Below are 25397 nucleotides of genomic sequence, written 5' to 3'. Positions count from 1 at the left end.
GAGTTTTGGGGGTTAGTATGCGAATTGAGTTTTAAGATTGAGTGTGAGAGATGAGATGTCCATGCCTTTTCTTGGCCATGTATGTCCTGTGAATTAAGAAGAGTTAGTTTATGTGATGTTGCATGAGGATTATGGGATTCATGCTGCGTTGTTTGTGTAAGTGATGGATATTTCACGTACCAGGGACATATGGTGTCCAGCGTAAAGGTAACCTGCGACTCATACATCGTGTCTCACGATTTCACACAGACTAATAAACGACTGCAGCACGCCGAATTTGAGATAATGTTATCACTTTGCGAAGAAGAAGAAAAATCTTGGACTGAAGTTGAAAATGAGAGCCCAACGTCACAATCGCTGATGCTAACTTTAGTCATCTAGAGATTGCGGGGGAGAGTTCGGGAACCAGCCGGGAAGGATACTATTGAGGGGCCGATCAGCCCGCAATTCTAAATCATGACTAACAAACGGCAGAGTCGCGGCACACGAGAACCAGATGATTGCGGGATCTATCTTTTCATCAAGACTCGTTGTACATATACGGATGCAGTAACAGAAAAAACATGTGCTTGAGGGGTATCTATCTTATAGTCAAGATAGCCGATGCTAGTCGAATGTAACCTTGGTTCCGGTATGCTCAACCAAGCCTCCCGTGAGACGAGCGACAGCAATGTCCGGAGCACCCTTTGACGGCGCCGCCTCCGGTCTGCTTCCCCTGCTGTTGTCCCTGTCGTCCGCCCTGCTCCTCCTGGGAGGTCTCGATGTGTCGTCGGCCTTCTTGTCCTTGCCGAACCGCTTCTTGTATCGCACCTGGTCGTCCTCGGCCAGCTCAAGCTTGAGCTCGCGGCCCAGCATGCGGTTCACCCACCACTTTCTTGTCTTGAACTGCTTCTGCGCCTGCTTCTCTCCGTCTTCGGCCTCATCGTCGCTCTTGTCGTCCCGGAAATCCTCTTCGGTCTCCACCGCCTCCTTGATCTTGACAAAGCCCTTGACGGCCCAGGCGGCAGCTTCGGGCTCCTTGAACTTGACCCAGCCGTAGCCCTTGCATTTGCCCGAGTCCTCGAATGTGGCCAGCTTGGCCCACTCAATCTCTCCGCACTTTTCAAAGTTTCGCATCAGGTCCTCCTCGGTGACCTTGAAGCTCAGGTTGCCCACAAACACCTTGCGGCTGGCGTTGGTCTCTTGGCGCTGCTCCGTCTTGTTCTTGGAGGATGCCGCATCGGATTTCCCGGCTGCCTCTTCGGGTTCCTTCTCCTTAGCCGGGCGACCTTCGAATGACTTGGCGTCCTTGATGAGCAGCTTGCGTCCATTGAGGTCTGTCTCCGAGAGGGCAATGGCAGCGACCTTGCCGCCAATGTCTGCAAAGTCGACGTAGGCAAATCCCTTGTTCGCAGGCTTCTCGCCCTTGGGCCGGGTGGCGTCCTTGACCGTAGGCAGCTTCACTCTTGTAATCGCCTCTTCCGTGATGACGCCTCCAGCATTGTCTATCAGCCAAGTGCGCAGCTCTGCGGCTGTCAGCCTGAACGGCAGGTTGCCAATCCAGACACCATGCTCAGACCGTGCTTTATCCTTGCCTTCCTTCTCACCATCTTGATCATCCTTCTCATCGTCGCTCGAGGGCTTGGCTGGCAGGGGCTTTCCCTTCTTGAGGGCTCGTCGCGCTCGTTTTGACGGCGGTTCCGGGGCGTTTACGTCGACCTCGATTTCCTCGACCTCGGCCTTGCGCTTGGAGGAAGCCGACTTGTCGACCTCGGCCGGTTGGGGAGATTCTGGACTTGTGTCTGCCATTGGGGGTGATGTATGTGATTATGTATTTCGTAACGTACACTCAATCATCTTTCCGCAGCATTCGATCAATACGGCCAGCAGAAATTTTTTGGAGCCAGCGGAAATCTCCCAATCGATAAGGCGATAACTACCCGTCCAGTAGCGAAGTGGGGGCGCCGGGAATTGGGTTAAGCGTCAACCAAGCGCTGAAGCCGGCCATTCCCATTGTCCACCAGCCAAAACCAAGCCGCAAAGAGCATACCTATCATATGCAACGAGAAGCATGTTGCATCCCATTCCAAACACGCAACGCTGTTCAAGACCCAACGGCCGTCCTCGAAACTCAGATCGTCAATAGGAATGACTCCCGTAACGCTTGTGCCGTGTTACGCCAGCGACAGCAGGCCCTCTGAATGGCTGACATGACGAAGTGGCGCGGAGCCACGACTTTGCCCGGCATTAGCGTTACAACGGCAGCAAAAAAAAAAGTTTGAAATGGAGATGACATTGGACGCAGCTAATGACGAGAGTGTGGGAGATGGACGGCCAAAGAAATGTGACGGCTAGTGATTCGCAGGAGCTTCCTAATGCAGGCTGAGTCGTGTGCTCTGGACTGGGACTGGCGACTGCGACGCTGGGCCACGGATGGAGCGGTGCTGTCGTGGTCGGTCCCATTGTGCAGTCTCATTCATGTGTTTGTCTTTGAATGCATGCCAACTGACCCGTGCAAGTGCAGGTATCTACGAGTCCAGTACGAGCCACTCTAGGCATAAGCTCCACATGGCATCAATTCTGCCTTGATGGAATGGCGAGATTTCATCTCGGAACTGGAGCGTGCGCGCTGAGGCCCACTGCTAGCCAGCAGTACAAGCAGTAGTTTGTTGCATGGCCAAGCGTTTGTGCGGCAAAAAGCATTAGCATTGGATGTTTTATATGAAATGAACCGGCCTGCCGCAAGGAGAGAAATAGTCGAGTGATAGGCCGAGCCTAGCTCTCTGCAGGTCGGCCGAGCGAAATGACTTGTGCCCTTGATCCCTTGACACACTCGTACATGCAAGTTAGGGTGCTAGGCGTTCCGGCTCATGATGGGATGGAACCGCACAGTACAGTAGGTAGTAATCCGGCCGTTTGCCGTCAGATGCTGGTCGTCTCACCCGTCCACTGTACAAGTAGAGGCAAGGCTCACGATGCGGTCTTCCGAGGGCAAACAAGCCAGATCGGGACCCGCAGCTCTCCTTGCCTCGAGTGGGACAGGCGAATGAAACATTTCCCTTGCACAGCTAAGGCACGCTGCAGGGACGAGGCAGGATAGCGCCGGAGAAAAAAAAAGAGGAAACATGGAAGGGAAAATAAGAGAGAGCAGATCCGGCCAGGCAAGGCAAACAAGCCGTCGCCAGATCAGCTGAAACCGAAGGACCTAAACTCTTCAAGTCTTCTATGTCTGTCGTGCTCAGGTTTTCGTTTTGCCGCCCGAGGACAGACAGACTCCGTCCCGGCACATGTACATGCACTCGTACATGCAGCTTGCAGCGCTCAACTGGCTAGCGTTGCAGCCCAACAGGCCAACCAGCTGTGGGGGATTGGCCCGGGGCTTACACGTAGGTGCCTTATTAGTGCTCTGTAGCGCTGGGAGGTGGCGCGCTCTGCCCTCTGACGCACCTGTGCCGCCAGCCACGTTGTAGCGGGCGACGGCGCTGCGGTCCATCGAAACGGGCCTGTGGCAGCCGGTGGCCTCCGCTGGCAGAGGGATGGAGCCGGACGAACGCTGCTGTTGCTCCATCACGTGCGACGGGTTCAGCGGCTGGCCGACGAGCTTTTTTGTCTGCCGGGCCATCTTTTGCTTTCGTCCAGCCAGCCATCCATCCATCCACGGCATCCCATCCCTGGCGACGCAACAGTCTCCGCATCTAATCCTTTAACTATTACCCACTCGCTCGCTTTTGTCCACAACAACTCAACCTCTGCCCTTGCACTGGCCGGGCACCCATGCAGAGCCCCGTTGACCGCTCTCTGGTTCTAGTAGTTCTTTATTGCGCTGCAGCCGGGCCTGTTTTTCGCGCCTCTTTCTCCTCTTTGCCTTTGCCTTTGCCTTTCCGTTGCTTCGCCCCTCTCGTCCGGACGGTGACGAGGACGGCGCTCTCGATATTCGTCTGACGAATACTCCAACAATACTCGAACAACACAATACGGCCAGCATCAGCACAGTCGATACAATCAGCAGCGCCCATCAGCATCCCAGCCACCATCGCGACCGGGACGCCGACAGTCTGAAGTTCCCATTCACACAGCTTCGCTTCGCCTCCGTCGCCTTGCCACAATGAATGTGCTGCTGTCGCCGCAGTTTCCAGTCTTCCCTCACCAGCACGAAAACCCACATCTATCCCAGCGAAACCGTAAGTCATCGCCAGTGCCGCTTCCTTCATTCATGCCTTGGTTTTTTGGCGCATCGCACACGCACTCATCTCCCCATACCATGTTCCGGAGCTCACATTCCTCGGCAGTCTCATCGCTTCAAAACATGAGCAGCCGGAAACGAAAGGCCGACGAAGATGGAGACGAAAACATGTCGCCCATGAGCTCACCTGCCGTGTCCTCTCGCCCTCTTATTCGCCCGTCCAAGAAATTCAGATCAAATGATTTAATCGGAAGGCCACTCCCTCTGCCTCGGCTATTGGAAACCCTCGACACAACTCAGCTACGAACAGTCTTGGAACGCATCTGCGAGCGTCATCCGGATATTGGGCAGGAGGTGGTCTCGCAAGCGCCCCGGCCTACGGTTTCCGCAGCCATGGACGTCCTGCAGTCATATCAAGATAGATTAAACGGCGCCGCTCCATATGGCAATAGTAGCGCGGAATACACCTACGACCGAGTCAAGGCCCCTCTCGTCGCCTTGCTCGATGCACTCTCCGATTTCACCCCTCAATTTCTTCCACCAATCGAAACCCAGCCTACCAAATCTCTCGAGTTCCTCGACGGCGCGACCAGATTCATTCACAATCTTCCCAACTGGCAGCCGCAAGCGTATCGTCACCACAAAGAAAACGCATACGAAGACATATCCAAAGCATGGGCCTTGGTTATCAACGAAGCTGCGAAGCGGGGTGGCGGTTTCAACCTACACACGGATGGATGGGATCAGAAACTCGCCCGACATAACGAGCAATCCGGTGGACGACTGGGTACCGCCATCACTGCCATGTCAAATAGCGTTGGTTGGATCTCGAATGAGAATGCGGAGCAAAACTCCATTCTTAACCAGATTGTGTCGGGTACATACGGGGCCCCCGTCAGAGTCGGGCCCTGGTAAAAGCTGCCAGAGCACCTTACGACACATCTTATTTCATTTTTCACGACATCATCTTTTGCATCAACGGGCTATTATAGACTTCGGCACTCTTTTTCTTTTCCTTACGCACACAACCGGTTGGTTTGGTTGGCTGGCTGGCGTTCTTTCCTTTGTCATTTTTGATATCCTTTCCCTATCACTCAAGTGGGCAGCAGGGACTCTACGTGTGGCATATTTTGCGGTATTTGTACTGGTACGGGGACATTCATCATTTGTAAATAACTCAAACAATCCATAGACTGGTACCTCTAATACTGAAAACAGGCGTGGATCAAACTTTGTCTCTCAGCATGCACAATCACTGCTCTTCTAATTCTAGCAGAGCTTACGACGACTCTTGGAAGGCTCTGCTAGATAGGACCCGATGACTTGACGCTGCTTCTTTGCCATCTGGAAGAATCTGCTCAAATGTGTAATCTGCATGTGCCGCAAAGCTGACGACGCAATAAACGTCTCCATCAGCAGCTCCTCCGGTAATACTTGACGAATGCGTGCTAGTGGAAGGTCAGCCGGACAAGATGAGCAGGGCGTTGAGCTGAGACAATCTGGAGGTTGCGAAATCCCGGGGTACGTACCTGACACCTCCGGCCCAGACACTCGGCGTCACGTGCTCACCTGTTTTGTCCATTAAACAGACGCGCCTGTTAGTATGTCATGGACGCGACTCATCGTGAATGGAAGCCTAGCATAACATTCAAGGCATCCAACCAGCGCCTTTGCTCGCACAGACTCGACTGCTGCCCGTTTGAACCCAGTGCACTCTTGCCTCTTCTGCTATAGATGAAAGGGTGATTCCGGTTGCCATCAATGCCTGCGTACGCCCTTCCCTCAGTTCAACTAACAAGATGCGAACTCGGTTGTGATTAACAAGAGCTTTCCAGCCCGGGCGATCAACACCAGGAGTGGCCCAACCCCTTCGAGGAGGCCAAGCCGCGCGTAGCTGGGTGGTCGGCCAAGGAAATCGCCACAATCGCCTCGAGGCTCGACAAGCAGCTCGGCCCCGAGTACATCTCTTCGCGCGCCGGTCCCGGCGGTTCACGGGTGCATTATCTCACGGCCGAAAAGGTCATCGGCCTCGCCAACGAGGTTTTCGGCTTCAACGGGTGGTCGTCCTCGATACAAAACATCCAAGTCGACTTTGCCGACGAGAATCCAACATCGCAGCGCGTCAGCATCGGGCTGTCTGTCATCGTACGGGTCACTCTTCGGGATGGGACCTACCACGAGGATGTCGGCTACGGCTCAATAGAGAACGCCAAGGGGAAGGCGATGGCCTTTGAAAAGGCGAAAAAGGAGGGGACCACGGACGCTCTGAAGCGAACGCTGAGGAACTTTGGCAACATTCTGGGCAACTGCATCTACGACCAAGACTACGTCAAGCAGGTTACCAAGATCAAGGCCCAGACCAACAAGAAGTTTGATCCGGATAATCTTCACCGACACTCGGATTTCGCGAAGAAGGAGGTGACCACGGCCGGCAACGTGAGCAATTCCGGTAACAACACCGCGGCCAATGCGGCTGTCACTGCTGCTACTGCTGCGCCCACGTCCGCAGCGGGGGGGTTCAAGATAGAGCCAATGGACTCATTTGATGACTTCTTGGGGGGTATGCTGTCCTCAGATGGCTTTGAAGAGATTGAGGCTGAATATCTATAGAACTTGACGAAGCTGATTTTTGCGTGCCGGGAGATGGTCATCCCGATGAAATCATGCTTCCCAGCGCGGCCAACCCGCCCAATGACAAGCCTGCTGCTAACGAATCAAGGCCGGGTCAACCAGCAAAGCCTATGCCGGGAAATAACTCGAACCGGCCGCCGCAGCCACAGCCGTACACTCCTCGACAAGGACAACCACCCCGGCCACAGAATGCCCCGCAAGGCAAGGACTCTCTCAACCAAACGATGGCTCCCCCTCCTCAGGCCCCTCCTCCGGGAGAACCTGTGGCATTTTTCTCGGCGAGATCCACCATGGGTGATACAAACCAGCCTGGCAATCAAAGCCAGCAGAAACAGCTGTTCAATCCCAAGGCCGAAAGCCCTTCGATACGAAAGACCCCTGGAATCGATCACACCTCATCCAAGCCCGTTGCGAGGAACGGCCAGCATGTCCCTCCGGCTAACAGCCAAGCAACGTCTACGCCAAGTGGCAACGCCGGCGGCTTCACATCACTGCGGCAATCAATCAGCAGCTCTCAAGCCAGGGGTAATCCGATGAACCCATCTCTAGACCAAGCTCGTAGAATAGGAGCTCCGGGTGGTGGTCTGGGCAGTCCCCTTGCGAATCGAGGCCAATACAAGCCTCCAACAATGAAACGAACGTTACCGAGCGAAGCCAATGGGGCTAATGGACCGAGGGCCCCATTGGCCGACATTCCAACGAATGCTGGCAACGGTAACAGCGAGGATGGGCTGGACGCAAAGAGGCAGAAAATGGCATGACTCTAACGACAAGAGCAAAAGGGGGGCATTTTGGCATGAAATGAGCATGGAGTTTTGGAGTTTGGGTCGGTGATCAATGACAGCCCTCCTGTGATTTAGTTCTTTGGGGCTCAGACAGACGGTGAATGTATGGCCGGATATTTCCAATTCGTCATGAAATGGGCGTGATCTGGGGCAATTGATGTTTGATGCTTACAGCGCTGCCCCTATTTTCTAGTATTCAATGAGTTTGAAGGGTTGTTCCGCTACGCACTGGAATTCCCTCTGGCCCTCGGAACTCTCTCGGCAGTGCAGCTCAGGTCGATGAAGTGCACAACATCGACGCCCACTCTAGCCGTCTTCCATGAAGCATGCACATAATACGTTCTTCGCAAGTCTTCGTCATACCGAACTTTGACGGTCGTGTGTCTCTTTTTCCGCACGGCACTACCCACTTTGTTGGCATCTCCTAGATGAGCAGAAATATTCAAGTCGTCAGGGAGCGCAACGCCGATCCACGGCTTTCCTTCCTCCTTTACACCTCCGGAAGCTAATACGAAGTCGCTGCAATTTGTGAAGCTGGGGTCAGGTCTGAAATGCGTGTAAGCAGCAAAGTCCTCTCTGCCACGAGTCTAGAACATGTGTTGGCGCGTGTCCCACTCCGTCTCGGGGACGCAGGAGAGGGGCGTGAAGAGAAAGGCCTAGGTAGGCGGGTTGACGCCCCTCCGGAAGACGAAGGAGTAGCTGAAGAGGGTCTCGAGGTAGAGCGAGCGGCTTGGGGTGACGTGCTTGGGGAGGAAGACGCGGATGCCGTGCAGGGGGGTTCCGCCGGGGGGAGTGGCGAAGCGGCGGGCTTCGACGCGGCTGTAGATGCGGCCGCCGTGGGGCTTGATGAGGATGCCGATGTGACGGCGGTTGGTGGTGGAGGTTGCGGATGATGATGATGATGGGGTTCCGGTTGGGGCGAAGTCGACGCAGTTCATGTCCATGAAGAAGATGCGGTCGCTGACGGGGAAGAGGCCGGAGTCGATGCGGAGGCCCTTGTTTGTGATGAGGAATTCGGTGCTGAACATGGGGTCGTTGATGAGATGGATGGAGCCTGAGTTGTCCGAGGTTGCTCTTCGTGCCGCGAAACGCCCACGTCTGGTCGTAGAACTTGAGGACCCGCGGGGCGATGAGCTCCTGCAGCGTCCAACCACGTGTGAAGCGCCGACACTTGGGCAGCTGGTGGTGAATGTCGCGGTTGTCCGGCGGGAGATCCATGAGCCAGGCGTAGCACACGTCTGCGTCGAGGTAGAAGCGGAACATGGAGTTGATGGCCTCGGTCAGCTCGGAGCTGCCGGTCTTGTCGATGCAGCAGGTGTCGGCCCAGGCATATTGGAGGCCGTCCTGGCGGGCGAGCTCGCAGAGCTTCTGGAGCTTGATGAGGCCGCGTTTGCGGGAGAGTCTTGAAAGGTGGCTTCTTGGTCTTGCCAGGTGTGTGAGAGGATGGCGTATTTGGGGATGTCGGTTTCGAGGAACTCGGAGAGGGTGAGGGTTTCGGTGTTGATGAGGCGCATGGTTACGGTTGATGTATGGGCACGGTAAGATTAGAAAGTAATTGACTTTCTAGTGTTCTATAAGAGTCTCTTCCATCTTCGAGAGGCTATACATGCCATTCTCTCGCCTCGCATAGTCCTCATTTTCCAGCGCCCATCCATGCGTCCCTCCCTTTGAACTCAATTCGTCTCCCTCTCGCTTACACGAGTCGAAGTCTATAATGACAGCATCAACCCCATCCATCATGATATTTGATGGGTTCAAATCGTTGTGTACAAGTCCAAGTCGCGCAAATGACGCACGCCCGCCTTGATTCCAAGCAGGCAATGGATTTTGTTGAAATCTGTCCCGTCTCGAAGCAATTGTGACAGGGTTACGGGGCATCTCTTAAAGCCCAGTCCTTTTTACCCGACCGTCTTTCACAACACAGCCCAGATACCGAGCAATATTGGGATGCGAATTTCTTCGTAGAATCTCGCACGCCTCAACCTCGGTCAATATTTGACGGCTGTACTCGGAAGCATCTTGTGTATTATCTTCGTAATAGAGAAGGCTGGGTCGCTTCAGATAGGAGGGTCATGGTAGATGTGCATACCTACTATACCTACTAATGTATTGTGGTAATTCAGAGCCCTGGAGCCTTTACGCAGCGCCTGACCCCCGGACATCTACAGTAGCCAGCATATCCTTTACTAATTGAAATCAAAATTTGGAAACATGATGAATCTATCGTGTCTCAGCCGTATTCAGTTGGATATTTGACATGATCAAGTGCTTCCTCCTGCTGGTAGATGCTCAAAGTTCATGAGCGGTGCAGATCCCATTCCGCAGCGTGCTCTGCGGGGTCCACACTCATATTGTGACTTAGCGCAAATAGTGTCATGAATCATCACAGGCGGAGTGCCAGAGTGGTTAATGGGTATGACTAGAAATCATATGGCTTCGGCCTCGCAGGTTCGAATCCTGTCTCCGTCGGATTTCATTTTTTGCCGAATCTGCTGTTGGATAACTTGAACAAACAGAAAATATATTTTTTCGCCCTTTATTTGTTGTTCTTTCTTTTGTCTCCTTATTCTTCCATGTGCTGTTTTACAGTTCGGTGGCCCTTCTGGGAGGGGTTCTCCTCCCTTTCCCTGTTGACAACTCACAGATTGTTGTATCTAATTGCACGATATATTACCCTATATAAGAGGTAGGTATGTAAAAATACGGAGAAGTTGGGGTATTCATTTGTCGCTAAGGATGTGCAAGTATGTCTCATAATCGCGTTTTGGCGAAGATAATAACAATATTCGCAGCAGCCCATTGATTGAGATGTTGCTGCGGCTTCTTGTTGCGGCTGTAAAACTTGGACTGGGATAATACTTGATATTATGGCCCAATTGACTGCACATGGTGCGAGGCATGAACAAGATAAGCTGTGCTGGAAACAGTTTCCGATAAAAGAGAAGGTGAAAGAACTCAGTGAATACACAAGCCCATTGTTTGCTATGAGCCCTATCTAACGAATAAAAGGTTCACGTCTTCAACTCTATTTAGCCCAAACCCTCAATCAACTTCCACATATCTCAAAGCCTCAGCTCTTAATAGTCACTATCACTAATTTTAGACAGCATTATGGATGCATTTGAAAGCTCAAAAAGAGTCAGGATTACTCCCTAGTAGCTACTTTGAACTTTTTAGTCTGGGGCCACTGTCTATGTCTTTTGAATCCTCCTGTTCATAAACACCCAGAAGCTCATCACACTAACAAAGCCATATTAGTATAACATGCACCTCAACTCTCATAAGCTTTCTACATCTAGTACTCACGCTGATATTAATCACATCCACCTAGTCTATAAACACCAAAGATTCTCATCACCACCTCTACCTCTGATAAAGCACCCCATTCCTAATCCGCGGCCTCCAAATCCCAACACCCATCAGAAAGCAAAGCCGTGCAATAATCACAATCGTGCACACCTCAACACAGTAAATACAATCAACCCCCTTCGAAACCCGTTCAAACGCCCCCGCCAAGCGCACCGCATGAGTCGTATCGTTCATGCACATGAAATTCCAGATCAAGAGCACCACCTGAATCATGCGCCACACCTTGATGTCGTCAGTGTAATGCAGCAGCATCGTCGTCATGGCCGCTACGGTAGCCATCAGGGCAAACATCTGCTCGAGGACAAAGGCATCGCGGTATCGTGTTGACGAACTGCTAAAGAAGAGGGAGGAGGAGAAGGAGCCGTTGCGGAGGTTGACGTGGCCGCTCCAGAGCATGATGAGAGGGTCGAGTTTTTGGAAGAAGAAGCGGTAGAACATCCACATGTTTGCGGTGTTGCTTGAAAAGGCAATCATGGTTGAGAGAGTTGAGGTGGTTTCTGTGATGGGTTTGACATGAAAAATTGCCTTGATTTATTTGGCGTGATGGTCAAGTGAGTTGATTGATGTTCTGTGTATTCCGCAATTGATACCACGTTTGACCTACCAAGTATTTATCAATTTTTATAACCTTGTCAACCGTTATACTAGAATTAGGCAGCTTTTCTGTCAAATCAACAAATTCCACAACCGCGAAGCTGTTACGCGATCCTTTCAGGCAGCCACTCCACAATGCTGGGTTTGGAAGACGAGAACCAACAACAGGCAAACAATGAGCTGTTTCAACCGTAATCCACAAACCAAATCCCCGGGTTGACTTTGCAATGCAAGTTTATTTTGCTGCACAGTCACACCAATGATAATTACATATCTGAGGCAGAGTGTAGTAGTAATACAGTAATTCATTCATTCATCCCCCTTGGAGAACAGCAATGACCATCTCATCTTCGCAAGACCATTCCGCCCGCGCTGTCTACAAAGCCACAAGAACCCACCTCATATCTTCACTGGAGATGTAGACGTTAGTCTTGCAAGACCCTGCTGAGCCTGCTTCACTCCCTCGGGAAACTGCATCTTGCCGCTCATCTCAATGCACTGTTGGTACTTTTTCCTCGCCAGCTCCGCCTTGCCTAGCATGGCTGCGATGTCGCCCCAGTTGCAAAGCGCAACAGCACAGGCCTCATCGCACTCCGGCGTCCGGTCGTCGCCCTGGACGTCTTTGGCATGAACATATGCGTTCTGCGCCCAGTTAAGGCCCGCCTCGAGACATTCCTTGCGAGTTGTGGGCATGGAGGCATCGAGAAGCTCTTTCAAGCCCTCGGATGGCTCCATTGTACCCGCGGCATACAAAGGCTGCTGGGCAAATGCCGCCGCCAAGTTGTTCATAATGACCGCTCGGTGGCATGGGGTCTCGCATAAGCGGAGAGCCTGGAAGAATAGGGGAATGGCAAGCTGGAACTGATCGCGGCGCTCGTAGTCTCGACCAAGTGACTCCATTGATCCGCCGAGTTCTTCGGGGCTGAGCCACTTCTCTTCTCCAGGCTTGGGCCCATCAAGTTTGCGTCTGCGGAATTCCTTGAGTGAGGTTTCGACCGCCCAGACCAGATGGGCATGGGACTTGTCCGGGTTGAGCACATGCTCATCGGAGTATAGTTCACCGAGCTTAACGCTTGTTGAGATAGCCTTGGAAAGCAATCTTTCTCGTTTGCGCCACAAGGTCTCGCTTGACTCTGGGGGAGTGGCGGCGTCATCTGCTTGCCCGGTATTACCATCAGAAGCTGCATCCGCTGCAGCAGTCTTTTGTGCGTCGCCAACATATCGCCCTTTGTTGTCCACCTTGCCGTCCTTGACAGATTGCTCCATGACGTCGATCCATCTCCGGCAGTCTCCAAGAACAGATTCGAGAACGTCAATGGCCGCCTTGTGGCTGTTGATCTTCTCAAGCCAGAACGCCACCTGTATCCTGATGCCCAACACTTCGTCGGAGAAAGGATCTAGGCCAACCTCGGCACATTGTTCCATTGCCTTTTTGTAGTACCTCAATGCAAGCTCGGGATCTGGTTTGATGTTGGTGTAGTAGATGGCGCGGCGTAGAGTGTTTGCGACTGGTTCCGGATACCTGCTAAACTGCGAGTTGTAGAAAGTGTTGATGTACGCTCGAATCGCAACCGCAGAGAAGACGAAAGTGAACAACAGGCTGAGAAGCGTTAGAACAGCAGAGTGTTACATCTTGGTAGTAAGAAACGTACAGAAGAACATTCAGCGTGGTTACGCCTGGGTTCTCGCGATATGACTGCCGGATGCCTCGAGGGCTCAGCGCAACAACGAGGTTCCGCAAGCTGACTCCGAGCGCACGCCCCGCAAACTGACGAAATGTAACCTGAGGCTTCCCCTGTGCTGAACCTTTGTCTTGAGGCGTTTGAGAGGTCGATTGATGTCGTTTTTGCTGGGGTCGCAGGGTCACCACAGCCCGCAGGTGGACAGTGGCAGTGGGCGATTTGACCTGGACGGAGAGCAGGCCAGTGGTGGCATGGCGCAGACATTGGCCTCGGACGGGCCTCAGCGAGGCGACTGCCGATATCGACATTGCTTCAGTGTCTGTGCATGCAAAAGAATAGCTGCGGTGGGTTGAGTTGTTGCGGCTTGAAGCCTGAGGCTCGAAGCTCGAAGCTGGAAATATTTCCCCATGACATGACGGCATCCAGAGGAAATCTTGAGAGCACCTGGTGGTCCGTGCGGTCCGGCTTTCAATTGGCGTGCCGAGGAAGGTGGGGTTAGAGGGCAGAATCCCGAATATAATATCATCAATATCATAACCATAAACTCTTGAAGCTTCTATCCTTCACCTCAACCCGTGAACCTCAGCAAAAAAAAAATGTCTGGAAAATTCGAGCCCAAAGTCCCCGTCCAGCTGGACCCTCCCAAGAGCGATCCCATCTCTCTCGAGGCTCTGGCTGCTGCCAACGGTAAGTCGAATGCTTGGCGCCCCAGCCATCAGTTCCTCGGCCGCCGGTACTAGAGCTATGCCGAATCCACGGCAATATCTCAATAACGACGTGCGCAATGTTTCTTTGAGAGTCACAAACCCATGGAATCGTTTTCATCTACGCTTTTCATGGTTTATGACATCGAAGTTGCCGCCGAATTCTCCATCTGCAGCACAACCTTGCTCGTCATCACATGCGCTCTCGGCTAACCCGGTTCTCCAACAGGAGTTGATGGAGCAAAGACCTACGTTGCGATCAAAGTATGTCTATCGTATTACGCCTCTAACACCAAGTATTTACAAGTATTTACATACAGCTAACACGTTCTCTCAAAGGGCATAGTCTATGATGTGACTGGCAACAAGGCGTACCAGCCTGGAGGCTCATACCACGGTGCGTATCTTGTCTCTTCCTTACCGCATCCACCATAAGGCTGCCTCACATACCTATGTGAGAACTAACAGGATAAACCAGTCTTCGTTGGAAAGGATGCTTCTAGAGCACTGGGAAAGACATCCACTAAGCCCGAAGATGTTAGGCCAGACTGGCAAGACCTCAGCGACAAGGAAAAGGGGACTCTCGAGGACTGGGTGACGTTCTTTTCTAAGCGATACAACGTAGTGGGAGTTGTCGAAGGTGCCAACAACTTATAAGCACCTCGAGCTGGATCTGTAGACATGGACGCGAGGCGTGGGCGCTTGGCACGGCGCATACTGGCATATACTGAGCTGAAATGCTTTGGCATGCGCCATGATCATGGCAGAATATTCTCCTCGTTTTCTCAAAGTTCAATCCCCTGCTGCATGTACCCGATCCTTTTACTGGATAACAACTGCTACTCCATTGCTGGACATTAATACCGTAACAATCTCAGGATCCCCTCCCAGCAAGCAACGTTGGGACTTGACTCGTACATGGCGCTGAGGTGGACTCTGAATGACAATGCCTGACGCTAATCAAGATGAACGACATTCCAAGAGCATGTAGGCCTTGCCGTACCATTCCCTGAGCCAGTAGAGTATTGCTACTGATGCAAGGAGGTGTCTCTTGGAGTGACACGGGGGTGTAACACGACTTGGTTGGGCGGCTTCACTTCCGTCGCTTGAAAGCAAATCCGTCCTCGCTTGGTCTTGGTACGGAACTGCAGTCTGGGGAGCCCGATGCTAATATATGCATGTTTTACCTCATTCGACCGGTCTGGTCGTTGCGCCGCGGTGGGTATGATGCTGGCGTATCTCGTCTCGTTTGACGGGGAGGGCGTGGTATATGGCTACAGTATGCATACACTAACGGCTCGTGCTGTTTGTAGTTTGAACCATGTACGTATTTAGGGAGGCGTGTAGGTATAGAGTACATGTATTCGTCTTCTCTCTACCTACCTACTAGTATCAAAAGTTGGATGCGAGATATGGGTGTGTGTGCACATGTGTATCCCGGAAGTGTGTGCTGTACACGTACCGACCACCCCCCACGACGCCCGTGGTCTCTTACTGCCTGTGATGCAAATCGCTCTCACTGCATTACATATTATGGCTGAATGCGGACACTACAAGCGGCGATGTTTCATTCGGTGCGTCGTAACTTATTCCATTGCTGCGGTAGGCGTGACTTCAACAAAAAGTTGGCGACTCCGAGGAGTGGAGGTGCTATCCGACGCCCTCTCTCCGTGCTCTCGTGAACCTGGCCGATTTTTCCTTTCTTTTCTTTTTCCATCTAGGCCCGCCATCAGCCGCAAACCCTTTGCATCCAACCATGCTTCGACAGCCATGCCTCGAAATAAAAAAAACAGGTTTATGTGCACTCCCTCAGGCCCATCACCAAGCCCCCCCTCCCCAGCTTGCGGTGTCCGTCGTCGCCCGTCCGACCCCTGTTATCCGAATCCACGACACAATATCCTTCACTCATTGAACACCCCGGTGTGATACGCCCACGGAAGAGCCCTTGACGAGGCACTCATCGCACGGCACCGCCTGTCGCCATGAGCTGCGGAGCACCTTGACTCCAAGGCACCCATGGTTGGGATCGTTGCGCGCAAAGTGGCAGTAGGACTTGAGCCTGACTTGGGAGTGATTGCAGGTGAAGAGGAATTCCTCCCAGTCGCACATTATGGGCAACGATTCGAGGGTGTAAGCTGATAAATCCACGACCAAGACTCCATTAGCAATGCTACAGCATCATGGGTTGGTTGCTTCGTATCGGAATCCTTACCACAAGATTCGAACGAGATCTTATCTGGATGAAAATGGTATTCGTTGCGAATCCGCTAATGGAGCTTCGACCTGTGAGAGTAACGGAGATAAAAGTCTACCCCGGTAGGAGGAACGGGGGCTTCGGGAAGCTTTTTATGTGTGAACCGTACATGCAGAGGCTACCGATGGCCCTGTTAGATTGATGAGGGTTCGCTACCGAGTGGCAAGCATCTCCATGATGGCTACTTCTATGAGTTCTCCCTACACAGTCCAACCAACATAGAAACACAGGTGCATGAGGTGGACGCAAGGAGGCAGACGCCATAGCATCATATGAGAGCATCGCACATGCGGGCACGGATGTCGTAACATTGTGTGGCTGCCCCCCTAGAGACCATCTCTGGGGGGGAGAATGATATGTCACATATATGTGCTCCGTTCTGTGCCACGGTTGTTGTCGAATCTAGATTCTCCCAGTGGATTGCTTTCCCTAAAGTAGCAATGCGAGTTACACGGAACGTTGGTTGAACAGTCATCTACCAAGTAGAAGGAGGGGGGAAGATGATCTCAGATCTCAGGGTGGGTGGTGCTATCACAACATCACGCCGCCGTGCGCCCTCTTAGAGGGACATGGAGCCTGGAGGGTTTTCAGCTCCCCAACCTCTCTCGTTTTGTTTGGTCAGCGAGCTGAAACGCGCATTTAACAATCACACGCCCTGACGTCGAGCGCTGAACAACCCACTCCCATATCAAATCCGAAAAAACGAAAAGAAAAGAGGGAAAGAGTAAACACGGCCTAACTATTTGTCCTTCTCGGGCGTGTACAGACAAATGTTTGTTCCCTCTTCTTGTACGTCCCATCATCTCCGCAAACACACTCCCTCCTGGCTGGGGTGTGTTACCTCCGTGAACCACGTCCCCCCATGCCCGCGATCTTTCAGCGGCGAATCATGGCTCGCCTGGCAAGTGGAGGGTAATGCAAAGCTGGCAAGACAAGGGGGGGTAAAACAGTCCCGTACAGGCGCTTACGGTGCCCGTCTGAGGAAACCAACAAATTCCATTATCAACGCCTTTTGCGTTAAACAGCAAGGGTTTGAGGCCAACCGGGCGGGGTTGGTTTACGGCTCGACTTGTTGTCTTTGCTTCTCGTTAGGGTCATGGGAGCAGTTTCCGGGTACCCGGATTCGCTAAAGAGAGACAAACAAGGCCAAGTGGGCATACTCCGTATTATAGCTGCGGTATGTGACTTGAACTCATAATGCCTCAAGCCGCTGCGAGTGTTTGTGATGGAATCTTGCCCGAATGAAGCATATTAGTGATATGGTTTTCGGGCGTAAATCCCGGCTTGGCGACGAACCCATGGTCCAATCCACCCTTGTGCTGGTCTTTTGGAGCACAAATGACCGACTTCACAACGGGCCCTGGGAAGTTTCATTTCAACTTCCTGGTAGAGGGTCCTTGAGGAGTTGAGAAGCCTGAAACAATTTCATAAAAAAACAGGATTTTTTTTCTTTCATCTTCTTTTTGGCCCCCATCTTGTTGCAGCCGGCATCCTTCCGCGACCAACCGGGACTGTGAAAGAATCCCCGCCAGAACTTAATATGCGATGCGAGCTTTGCATATTTCTTATAGTGCTTTTAAGCTGAATTTGTGCAACTCGCTGTATGCGGACCAATTGAAGGGAAGACTGACACTCTTAAACATTCGTTTACTAGTTGCCCAACCAGCCCTTCTCAATGGATTTATGACCAATTCAGAAGTAGAGGTTGATGTGAAGTTTAATATATTTTTTATATTCTACTAATATAGTTATATTCAAGGCACTGTGAGTTTTGGGTATTTGCATATGTGCAGTCCTGGTACCTAACGAGTTGAATCTTGGCGTTGAACAACTATATACACACTAGGTAAGGTGCAATAGCTTATTATTCTCCCTTACACAGCAAGGAAAATTTCAGAAATAAAGATACTTTCATCAGAGCTACAATTGAAGATTGCTTCCTTAACTTGAACGTTGTAAAAGAATATAAATTACAAAATAAATAAACCTAAAATTCAGTTCAGAATGTGAGTATAATTTCTTTATCCTCTTTAATAAGTAGCATGAATTCATTCGCATTCCAAAGGAGCTTGCTATATACATAGCAGACTTAAATTATCCTAGAGAATATATATATATGAACTAATTTATTAACAATATATAGTATTGAAATAGTATTTTGTTAAGACCTCTTTAGTATCCCAATATAATTCATGTTTTGAAACCCATTTATTAGTTACCTACGTTGTGATTTAATATATATTAGTTACTCATGGCTATAAATTAATATTACTATATCTTAACACACACTCATCTATCCACTTACTACTGTTTATCTAATGCTGTCCATAAGCTTCTCTTTTGCTAGCTATAAATATAGTGTTGAGTTCCTGTTCAAATGATATTGATTATCCAAGTGCTAGTGTGTTAGTATATGGATTATTACTAAATGTCTGATTCGAATGCGCTGCCCCTCTACCGCATTTTTGCGACTAATACATAAACCTCATCTGCAGTGGAAATACGTCTTGATATTACATACAGATAGTTCCCTCTTTAAGAGCACTACTTTGTAGTAATATCGATGAAACTAATGGGATTTTCATGGGAACAATACAAGGACTCTTAATATAGGAAGGTATAATAAGATCTTTCTCCCAGAATCCAGTTTAAATGCCAACAAATTACTAAATCTTAAATCAAAGGAAAGGAAAGCAAAGGAACGTCACTTCTCTATAATACTGTAGCCTCACAACACCTGATGCTTCTATATTGACCTCTCCTCTTACATTGATCGAACCGATCATAGAAGCCGCACAACTCTCGCTTATGCCTCTTTAAAAGATCATATTAACGTCGTAAAGCTTTTATTTTGTAGGAAAGCAAGTGCTTATTAAAGAAATCTTAAGCTCTTTATATCTTTTGAGCCTCATGCCTGGCCTTTGCTATCACAGCTCACTCGCGCTGCGTTAAAAGGCAATAGAAACGTTTGTCGTTAAGTTCTTGCTTACCTACATTGAAAAAGCCAAAGAAAGCTGGAGCTTGACATTTAGCCTTGATAGGAAGCTTATTCTGTTAATCGTATCAATACCTCCCGGATAGGCATTATACCTAGTAGTACCTTATGTTTCTACTACGCAATAGTAAGGAATAGTGTCGGTCTATTCTGTGCGCCTACGAGATCGCAAACGGCACTCTTACCTACTGCTACTCCCGTCTCTTCTAAGGCCTTGAGTTGACAGCATCTATCTACACACACAGATAACCAAAGCAGCCGGCTATTTCGCCCATGACCGGCTCTCAAATGCAGGGAAGGGGGGGGAAAGGCAAACATTTGCCTTTTGAGGAAAACCGGGGCGCGATGCCTCAGCTTATGCGACAACAGGCGACAATAAGGCCACGAAATCCATGCAGCTGCAAACTCATCAAACAGGCGACGTGGACGTGCGACAAGCGATGCTAGACCGATGGCAGTGTTCATTGGGCCGGCACATACGAGCAGAGTGGGATTTGCCGTGAGATGCGACACGGGCCGTGGAATCATGGCTGTGCTAGCAATGGATGACACCTGCACGACATGCCACCAGCTTGCGACAGCCGGCTTCGGCCCCGACTGTGCGAAATTTGCGGGTGAAGGACATGGAGTCGGCAAGAGTCGCAAAAGAAGGAACCCCGGAACTGCAAGACTTGAGGATGAGGATGAGGAGAGCAAACTGGCGTTGAGATTAAAATTGCAACGGCGTTATCAGGAATAAATTTGGGGGCCGGTGTCGTGTCTCGGCAGCAGCACAAACTGTTGGGCTTTTCGGTCTTGGGTCGCGCCTCGTGACATTCTACCTGGTTGCCTTGCGAGGGACACCTGCCTTGGTCCGGACGCCTTTTTTGCTAGTCGCGGTTGCCTTGTTGTTCAAGCAAAAAGCTGCGGTTCTTGGGCCGTCGCGCGCCGATCTGATTGGACTAATCGCGACGGCAAGAGCCCCTGCGCTTGCGTCTTGCGTCTTGCGTCTGACCGAGCAGGTGCAGAAAGAGTCTGGTACGTACAGTCGAAAGTGAGGCGAGACGAGTCGGAAATCCCATTGTCATCACCACCACCGGCCTCATCATGCACAGTAACCCCTGGATCTGAATCCCCAGCAACCGCGGCAGCAGTATTGGTCGAATCCGGCACGACAAGCAGCGGGAAAGAGATCCGGCTTGACCGACAGCCACCGGGCGGCCAATTACCGGCCTCGAGCGCCATCTTTTTCCATCGCGGACGTCGAACTGACGGGCCTTTGCTTGCTGTGCCGTCACCTACTACTGCTTAGGGCCGGTTGCCTTGCCGCTGCGTCTGGTTGCCTCGTTTCTCAACGCTGGCATTTCTTTGCCTGAATTTACAGCTCAGCACAGCACAGCTCAACACAGCACAAGCCCGGGCGGTTGCTCGCCTCGACCCGGCGCCCTTCTGCTCGTGAATGCTGCCCAGCCCGGACGGGTGTGTGCCTCGACGCCATTTCTCGCCCTCGTCTCTGCTCCCACCTGTTAGTCGGTGTTACGTCCTGCCCCAATCATCGAGCCCAGGAGTGTCTGCAGACCGACTTTGACTCCCGATGATCCTCTGCCCCCTCTGGCTGTCGCACTGTCTCTGCTAACCCCGCCGTTTCTTTTCCAACGGACGGACGATATTGGCCGAGTCGCCCAACAACGCGGCGCAGGACCCGTGCTGGGCTTTCGTCTATATCCACTGCTGAGACTATAACTCGTCTCTATTCCCACCGAGCTTGCCCTGGCACCAGGAGGCCTACGCTACTCAGATAGGCTGTGCGCGACCACCAGGATAGACAGACAGTCTCTAGCCCAACATGAATCGAGTACCTGGGGATTCTCAATTCCACAGCTCCAACTCTCAGGATAGCCCGCGGTTCTCAGAGCCATACAACCTCTACCAATTCTATAACACAGATGGCCCCTGGGTTCCCCAAAACATCATCCAGCCGGCGGACACGCTAAATTCCTCATCTCGTCCGTCTGCTTATAATAGCGGAGCGCGCAGCTTTCATGACTACAGGAGCACTGGCTTGCCCTCTGAGTGCGGCACTGCTCCAGACGACTCTGGTTATGGAGGTTCTCGCTCGACATATAGCTTCGCTGAGAGCGTCGCGGGGAATGACCGGTGTACGGAAAACGTCTACCTAGAGACTGCGGCGGAGCAGATGATTGGCGACTTGAACATCAACCCCGTCGTACCGATGTACACGCCACCTCAAATGCAGCACCATCAAGCTTCCCCTGTAGAATTCCGATGTGAACACTGTGGTGCCGCTTGCAAGACGAAATCAGAGCTCAAGTATGTCTCATATAGAGGAAGAAACGATGGCTGTGTCGAGTTGCTAATAAAACGAAGGAAGCACAGCGCCAGGCATATCAAGCCGTACAAATGCACCTACGAATCTTGTTCCAAGGCTAAACAGGGATTCAGCACGCCCAACGACCTAGCCAGACACAAGAAAACAGTCCATCGCGAGCACAATGACAACGACCCTATATACATCTGCCGCCATGGCAGCTGTTCTCGAAAGAAGGAAAAGCTGTGGCCAAGAGCCGACAATTTCCGGAGTCATCTGGCCCGTTCTCATAACATAACTCTCAAAGCAGACAGTGATCTTGGAGAATACCGCCACAAGTACGTGCTATTTTTTTTCTTTTGTAGATCTATATCACTATATCTGATGCAGGTTGCATACTAAAGCCTTTTTAAACAGACCGGATACCACAAAGGCACCTAGAATCCAGGACAAGGCACGATCAACTGCTCATGTAAACCCCGGACATCGACCGATGCAGCTGCAAGATGCTCCTCTTTTATATACGTGCCCTCACCAGTCGTGCCCCCAAGCAAAAGGGAAGACATGGCCAAGAGCCGATGACATTCGGGCTCATTTATCTCATGACCATAACTTACAGCTTGACGATGACCTCAAGGGTTACCACTTCCAGTATGTGCACATATCCCAAGCTGCAGTGGGTGCAGACTGGTCAACTAAGACGTTCCAAATAGATCGGAAGCAACAGAGGCGCACGCGCTTCGAGGCGTTGGATCCTCCATCGCTGATGTTGACCCGGAGCCCCGACCGCCGCAACTGCAGGATTCTCCTGACTTGCGGGGCGACCAAGTTTCAACAACTGCCTCGGGTCAGGTACAAAACGAATCCTCAAAGCAAAGTGACTTGCCACTAACCCAGACGTGTCTGACAAGCGGGGATAGACCGCCGCTGATGCGGCCAGGTATTCTAGATGCCCTGACGATGTCCTCAGTCCCTGGCTCTGAAACTCTTGCCAGCCATCCGATCGTTGATTTGACATGTGCTGATGAAGGCTCTCCTGGAGAGTCCGAAGCTATGCTGCCTCGCGATGAAGTAATACCAGAAACATTTGATCATGAAGGAGATGATATCATTGGGGACGAAGAAATACTCGATCGCCAAGAACCATTGATGCTCGAAATTGCTTCACCCGCCGCATCAGTTCAGCTCAAGGTTGACAGTCCTCAAGATGATATCCCCGATTCCCCGATGGCAACAAAGATGCCTGATCAGGTCCTTGAAGCATCCGCAGCGGCGCCAGCCGACGCACCCACTTTGGAATCATGTAAGGAGCTGCTCCCTCTTTTCAAAAACGCTCCGACGAGGGACATTCTCTCGTTTCTCAGAAACATCCCCAAGAATCTACTAGAGCAGGCCCTAAAGCCTGAGGATCAACCAGCAAGCGGGAATGAGGATTCGAGTGACCCGGGTGAGCACCAGAAGGCAGAAATACTCTGTAAGGCGTGTGGGAAAGCATTTTCTCGAAATTGCGAACTTAGGTAACCCCCCTGTTTATTATTGATTCCATGGACGCGCAGCTCATACGAATTTTAGAAAACATATGAAACGGCATGAGAAGCCCTATGGGTGTACCTACAAAACGTGTGGCAAGAAGTTTGGCAGCAAGAATGACTGGAAAAGACATGAGAGCAGTCAGCATTTCCAGCTCGAATCCTGGAACTGCAATGTTCCGGGCTGTGACATAGTGGTGCCTCGTCGAGAGCTATTCAAATCGCATCTCATGGATCATCACAATGTACAAGACAGCCAAGAGATTGAGAAACGGCAGGAGGACTGCAGACTAGGTCGACACTGCGATCCACGCTTCTGGTGCGGTTTCTGTGATAAATTCGTTGAGATCAAAGGAGAGGTTGTCAACTCCTGGACCAAGAGGTGCGACCACATTGATAGCCACTTGTTTGGTAAAGACGGGCTGGAGAGGAAAACCATGCGCCAGTGGCGCTACCTTGAAGATAAGCTGGCAGAGTGGGAACCCAAAGGCAAACCGGCAGAGGGCTCATCCAGTGCCGGCAAGAAGCGGAAGGCTACAGAGGATGTGAGCTCGCGTCCATCCAAGAGAACCAACATTAGTTGGAACTGGAACTGTGTAAGTCATGATGAGCTAATTCTACCGGCAAGTTTGTGCATCTAACGTGATGAGCAGTGTCGCTGTGGCCATCTGGAAACCTATCACACGAGTAGTTCTTGCCAGGAGGGCGAGTGCCAACACCAGCGCTGCAGTAACTGTAAGATAGAGGCAACTGAAGTGCGAGATGACGACGATACCGAGATGGTGAATATGAACCAAGGGGCAGTGTAAACAAGAGGAGGACTGGAGGCGGTGCCCAGCCATCAGGCTGCGAGTGTTCCCATGTCTTTTCCCAGATGTTGAGATAAAGTTGGCAGTGGTTCAGCCGCACAAAGCGTACAAGGGAGGCTGATAGCGAAGAAGCGATGAAGCATCGGACGGGGCAGTACATTTAGCTTGATGCTGCAAGGATGATGGTCGTACGAGGGGCATTGATCGGGCCGGATTGACTGTACTTTGGATAAAATAATATGCTGTGTCTTGTGCGTCTAAGTAATGAAGAGCCGGTGGGAAGCAGCTGTGCTTGAGGCTTGAGGCGCAGTCAAGTCTTGGTTGATGCCTGTGGGATAAGCGCCGTCACTGTGTGTCACTGATAACACGAGAAAATTAGACGCCAGACCGAATTCCACCAGGTACATGTACCACGATGGACACGCACAGCCCGCGAAGTGACGATACCTTTGTACTACTCGTATGCGTATAGTAGGAGGAAGATACTAAAGAGCTGGGCTGGAAAGTAGAAGCAAAAAGAAGCAAAAAAAAAAAAAGGCAACCTGATGCCTGCCGTCTTGGCAGCAGCACGCGGGCTGCCTTGCTTGGGCCTTGCTTGGGCCTAGAGAGGCTTGTCTTTTTTTACTTTGGACGCCTTTTTCTTCCGCTTTCTCTCTTCGGGGGTGAGACATTTGACGTGAGCCCCTCACTATTTGGACCTTTTCGCTGGTGTTGTTTCCCCCCCTAAGGCACGGGAAGTGTTGGCGGAAACAACAAAAGTCAAGGGGCAAGAAACGGCTGGAGCACTAAAAAAAAAGGAGCGAAAAGAACTAAGGACAAAAGTAGGCAAAGGGAAAAAGGCGACAAGAGTTCCCGACGGAAGCCGGCAGAAGGGGAAAAAGGGGTGAGGGTGTGGGCGCTTGTGTTTTAGCAAAGGTTACCTGTTTTGGGATGGGATAGTATCTGTTTTTTGTTTTTTTTTATTGCATTGCAGTGTGTATTATTGTTATTGGTGTGTGGATGTACAGTACCATATTGCGTCTGGTTCCATTCAGCCGTGTTGTATGACTGGGCGAATGGAAATTGGCGTTGTTTGAGTGAAAAGGGCAAAACGGGATGATATCAAAAAAGGCAAAAAGGCGAGTTGAATAGAGGACGCTTACATGCACGGTACAGTAAGTACACAAGGTTAGTATAGTAGGTTTCAATGCAGGGAGAAGGGCGGGCAAGAAAAAAAAAACACGGCTGTGCCTAGAATAAAAACCTGGATGATGCAGCCGGGCCGCCGACTGAGACATCCGATGATTTGTGCCTTTTCTTTCTTCTTCTTTTCTTTGGCCCCTTTCCCGCCTCAACTGGGCAAGTCGGAGTATGGTTGTATTTTGTGACCCAGGCCTAGAGGCTGATACCACGTGGAGGGACGGCAAGATGCACAAAAGGCAGAGAGAGAGAGAGGGTGGGTTGAGTGTTACCCAAGAATGTTTTAAAAAAGAAAACGAAAACTGGATACGGCAGATAACATCAATGTTACTAGGCACATGTAGTTGCCTTGCATGTACTGTCGTGCTCGTACTGCCGTATATTCCGTCGAATTCC

At 51.2% G+C, this 25397-nt stretch overlaps 10 protein-coding genes across 10 annotated transcripts; 4 read left to right on the top strand and 6 right to left on the bottom strand.

The window, feature by feature from the left end:
- Positions 1 to 606: 606 nt before the first annotated feature.
- Triagg1_4538 (uncharacterized protein) lies at positions 607 to 1788 on the bottom strand (the record flags this gene model as incomplete). Its single annotated transcript, XM_062898952.1, has 1 exon — positions 607 to 1788. The coding sequence occupies one exon, from the start codon at positions 1786 to 1788 to the stop codon at positions 607 to 609; it is 1182 nt and encodes a 393-aa protein (XP_062756555.1).
- A 2006-nt stretch (positions 1789 to 3794) lies between these two features.
- Positions 3795 to 4190, bottom strand: Triagg1_4537 (uncharacterized protein; the record flags this gene model as incomplete). Its single annotated transcript, XM_062898951.1, has 1 exon — positions 3795 to 4190. One exon carries the CDS (start codon positions 4188 to 4190, stop codon positions 3795 to 3797), a length of 396 nt encoding a protein of 131 aa, XP_062756554.1.
- A 95-nt stretch (positions 4191 to 4285) lies between these two features.
- On the top strand, positions 4286 to 5077 carry Triagg1_4536 (uncharacterized protein; the record flags this gene model as incomplete). Its single annotated transcript, XM_062898950.1, has 1 exon — positions 4286 to 5077. One exon carries the CDS (start codon positions 4286 to 4288, stop codon positions 5075 to 5077), a length of 792 nt encoding a protein of 263 aa, XP_062756553.1.
- Positions 5078 to 5603: 526 nt separating this feature from the next.
- Positions 5604 to 7554, top strand: Triagg1_4535 (uncharacterized protein; the record flags this gene model as incomplete). The annotated part of the gene is made up of 3 exons (XM_062898949.1): positions 5604 to 5683; positions 5998 to 6722; positions 6773 to 7554. The coding sequence occupies 3 exons, from the start codon at positions 5604 to 5606 to the stop codon at positions 7552 to 7554; spliced, it is 1587 nt and encodes a 528-aa protein (XP_062756552.1).
- Positions 7555 to 8234: 680 nt separating this feature from the next.
- Positions 8235 to 9092, bottom strand: Triagg1_4534 (uncharacterized protein; the record flags this gene model as incomplete). The annotated part of the gene is made up of 3 exons (XM_062898948.1): positions 8235 to 8598; positions 8675 to 9001; positions 9055 to 9092. 3 exons carry the CDS (start codon positions 9090 to 9092, stop codon positions 8235 to 8237), a joined length of 729 nt encoding a protein of 242 aa, XP_062756551.1.
- A 1849-nt stretch (positions 9093 to 10941) lies between these two features.
- Triagg1_4533 (uncharacterized protein) lies at positions 10942 to 11421 on the bottom strand (the record flags this gene model as incomplete). Its single annotated transcript, XM_062898947.1, has 1 exon — positions 10942 to 11421. One exon carries the CDS (start codon positions 11419 to 11421, stop codon positions 10942 to 10944), a length of 480 nt encoding a protein of 159 aa, XP_062756550.1.
- A 519-nt stretch (positions 11422 to 11940) lies between these two features.
- Positions 11941 to 13531, bottom strand: Triagg1_4532 (uncharacterized protein; the record flags this gene model as incomplete). Its single annotated transcript, XM_062898946.1, has 2 exons — positions 11941 to 13141; positions 13194 to 13531. The coding sequence occupies 2 exons, from the start codon at positions 13529 to 13531 to the stop codon at positions 11941 to 11943; spliced, it is 1539 nt and encodes a 512-aa protein (XP_062756549.1).
- Positions 13532 to 13819: 288 nt separating this feature from the next.
- On the top strand, positions 13820 to 14584 carry Triagg1_4531 (uncharacterized protein; the record flags this gene model as incomplete). The annotated part of the gene is made up of 4 exons (XM_062898945.1): positions 13820 to 13910; positions 14157 to 14191; positions 14267 to 14324; positions 14406 to 14584. The coding sequence occupies 4 exons, from the start codon at positions 13820 to 13822 to the stop codon at positions 14582 to 14584; spliced, it is 363 nt and encodes a 120-aa protein (XP_062756548.1).
- A 5483-nt stretch (positions 14585 to 20067) lies between these two features.
- Triagg1_4530 (uncharacterized protein) lies at positions 20068 to 20400 on the bottom strand (the record flags this gene model as incomplete). The annotated part of the gene is made up of 1 exon (XM_062898944.1): positions 20068 to 20400. The coding sequence occupies one exon, from the start codon at positions 20398 to 20400 to the stop codon at positions 20068 to 20070; it is 333 nt and encodes a 110-aa protein (XP_062756547.1).
- Positions 20401 to 21001: 601 nt separating this feature from the next.
- On the top strand, positions 21002 to 23822 carry Triagg1_4529 (transcriptional regulator family: C2H2 zinc finger; the record flags this gene model as incomplete). The annotated part of the gene is made up of 6 exons (XM_062898943.1): positions 21002 to 21486; positions 21544 to 21822; positions 21902 to 22135; positions 22198 to 23001; positions 23057 to 23609; positions 23667 to 23822. The coding sequence occupies 6 exons, from the start codon at positions 21002 to 21004 to the stop codon at positions 23820 to 23822; spliced, it is 2511 nt and encodes an 836-aa protein (XP_062756546.1).
- Between the last annotated feature and the right edge of the window lie 1575 nt (positions 23823 to 25397).

Source organism: Trichoderma aggressivum (genome assembly GCF_033847375.1).
Source record: "Trichoderma aggressivum f. europaeum strain CBS 100526 chromosome Unknown scaffold_014, whole genome shotgun sequence".
NCBI lineage: Eukaryota > Fungi > Ascomycota > Sordariomycetes > Hypocreales > Hypocreaceae > Trichoderma > Trichoderma aggressivum.
Note: the sequence above shows the minus strand (reverse complement) of the source record. Positions and strands in the feature narration are given on the sequence as shown.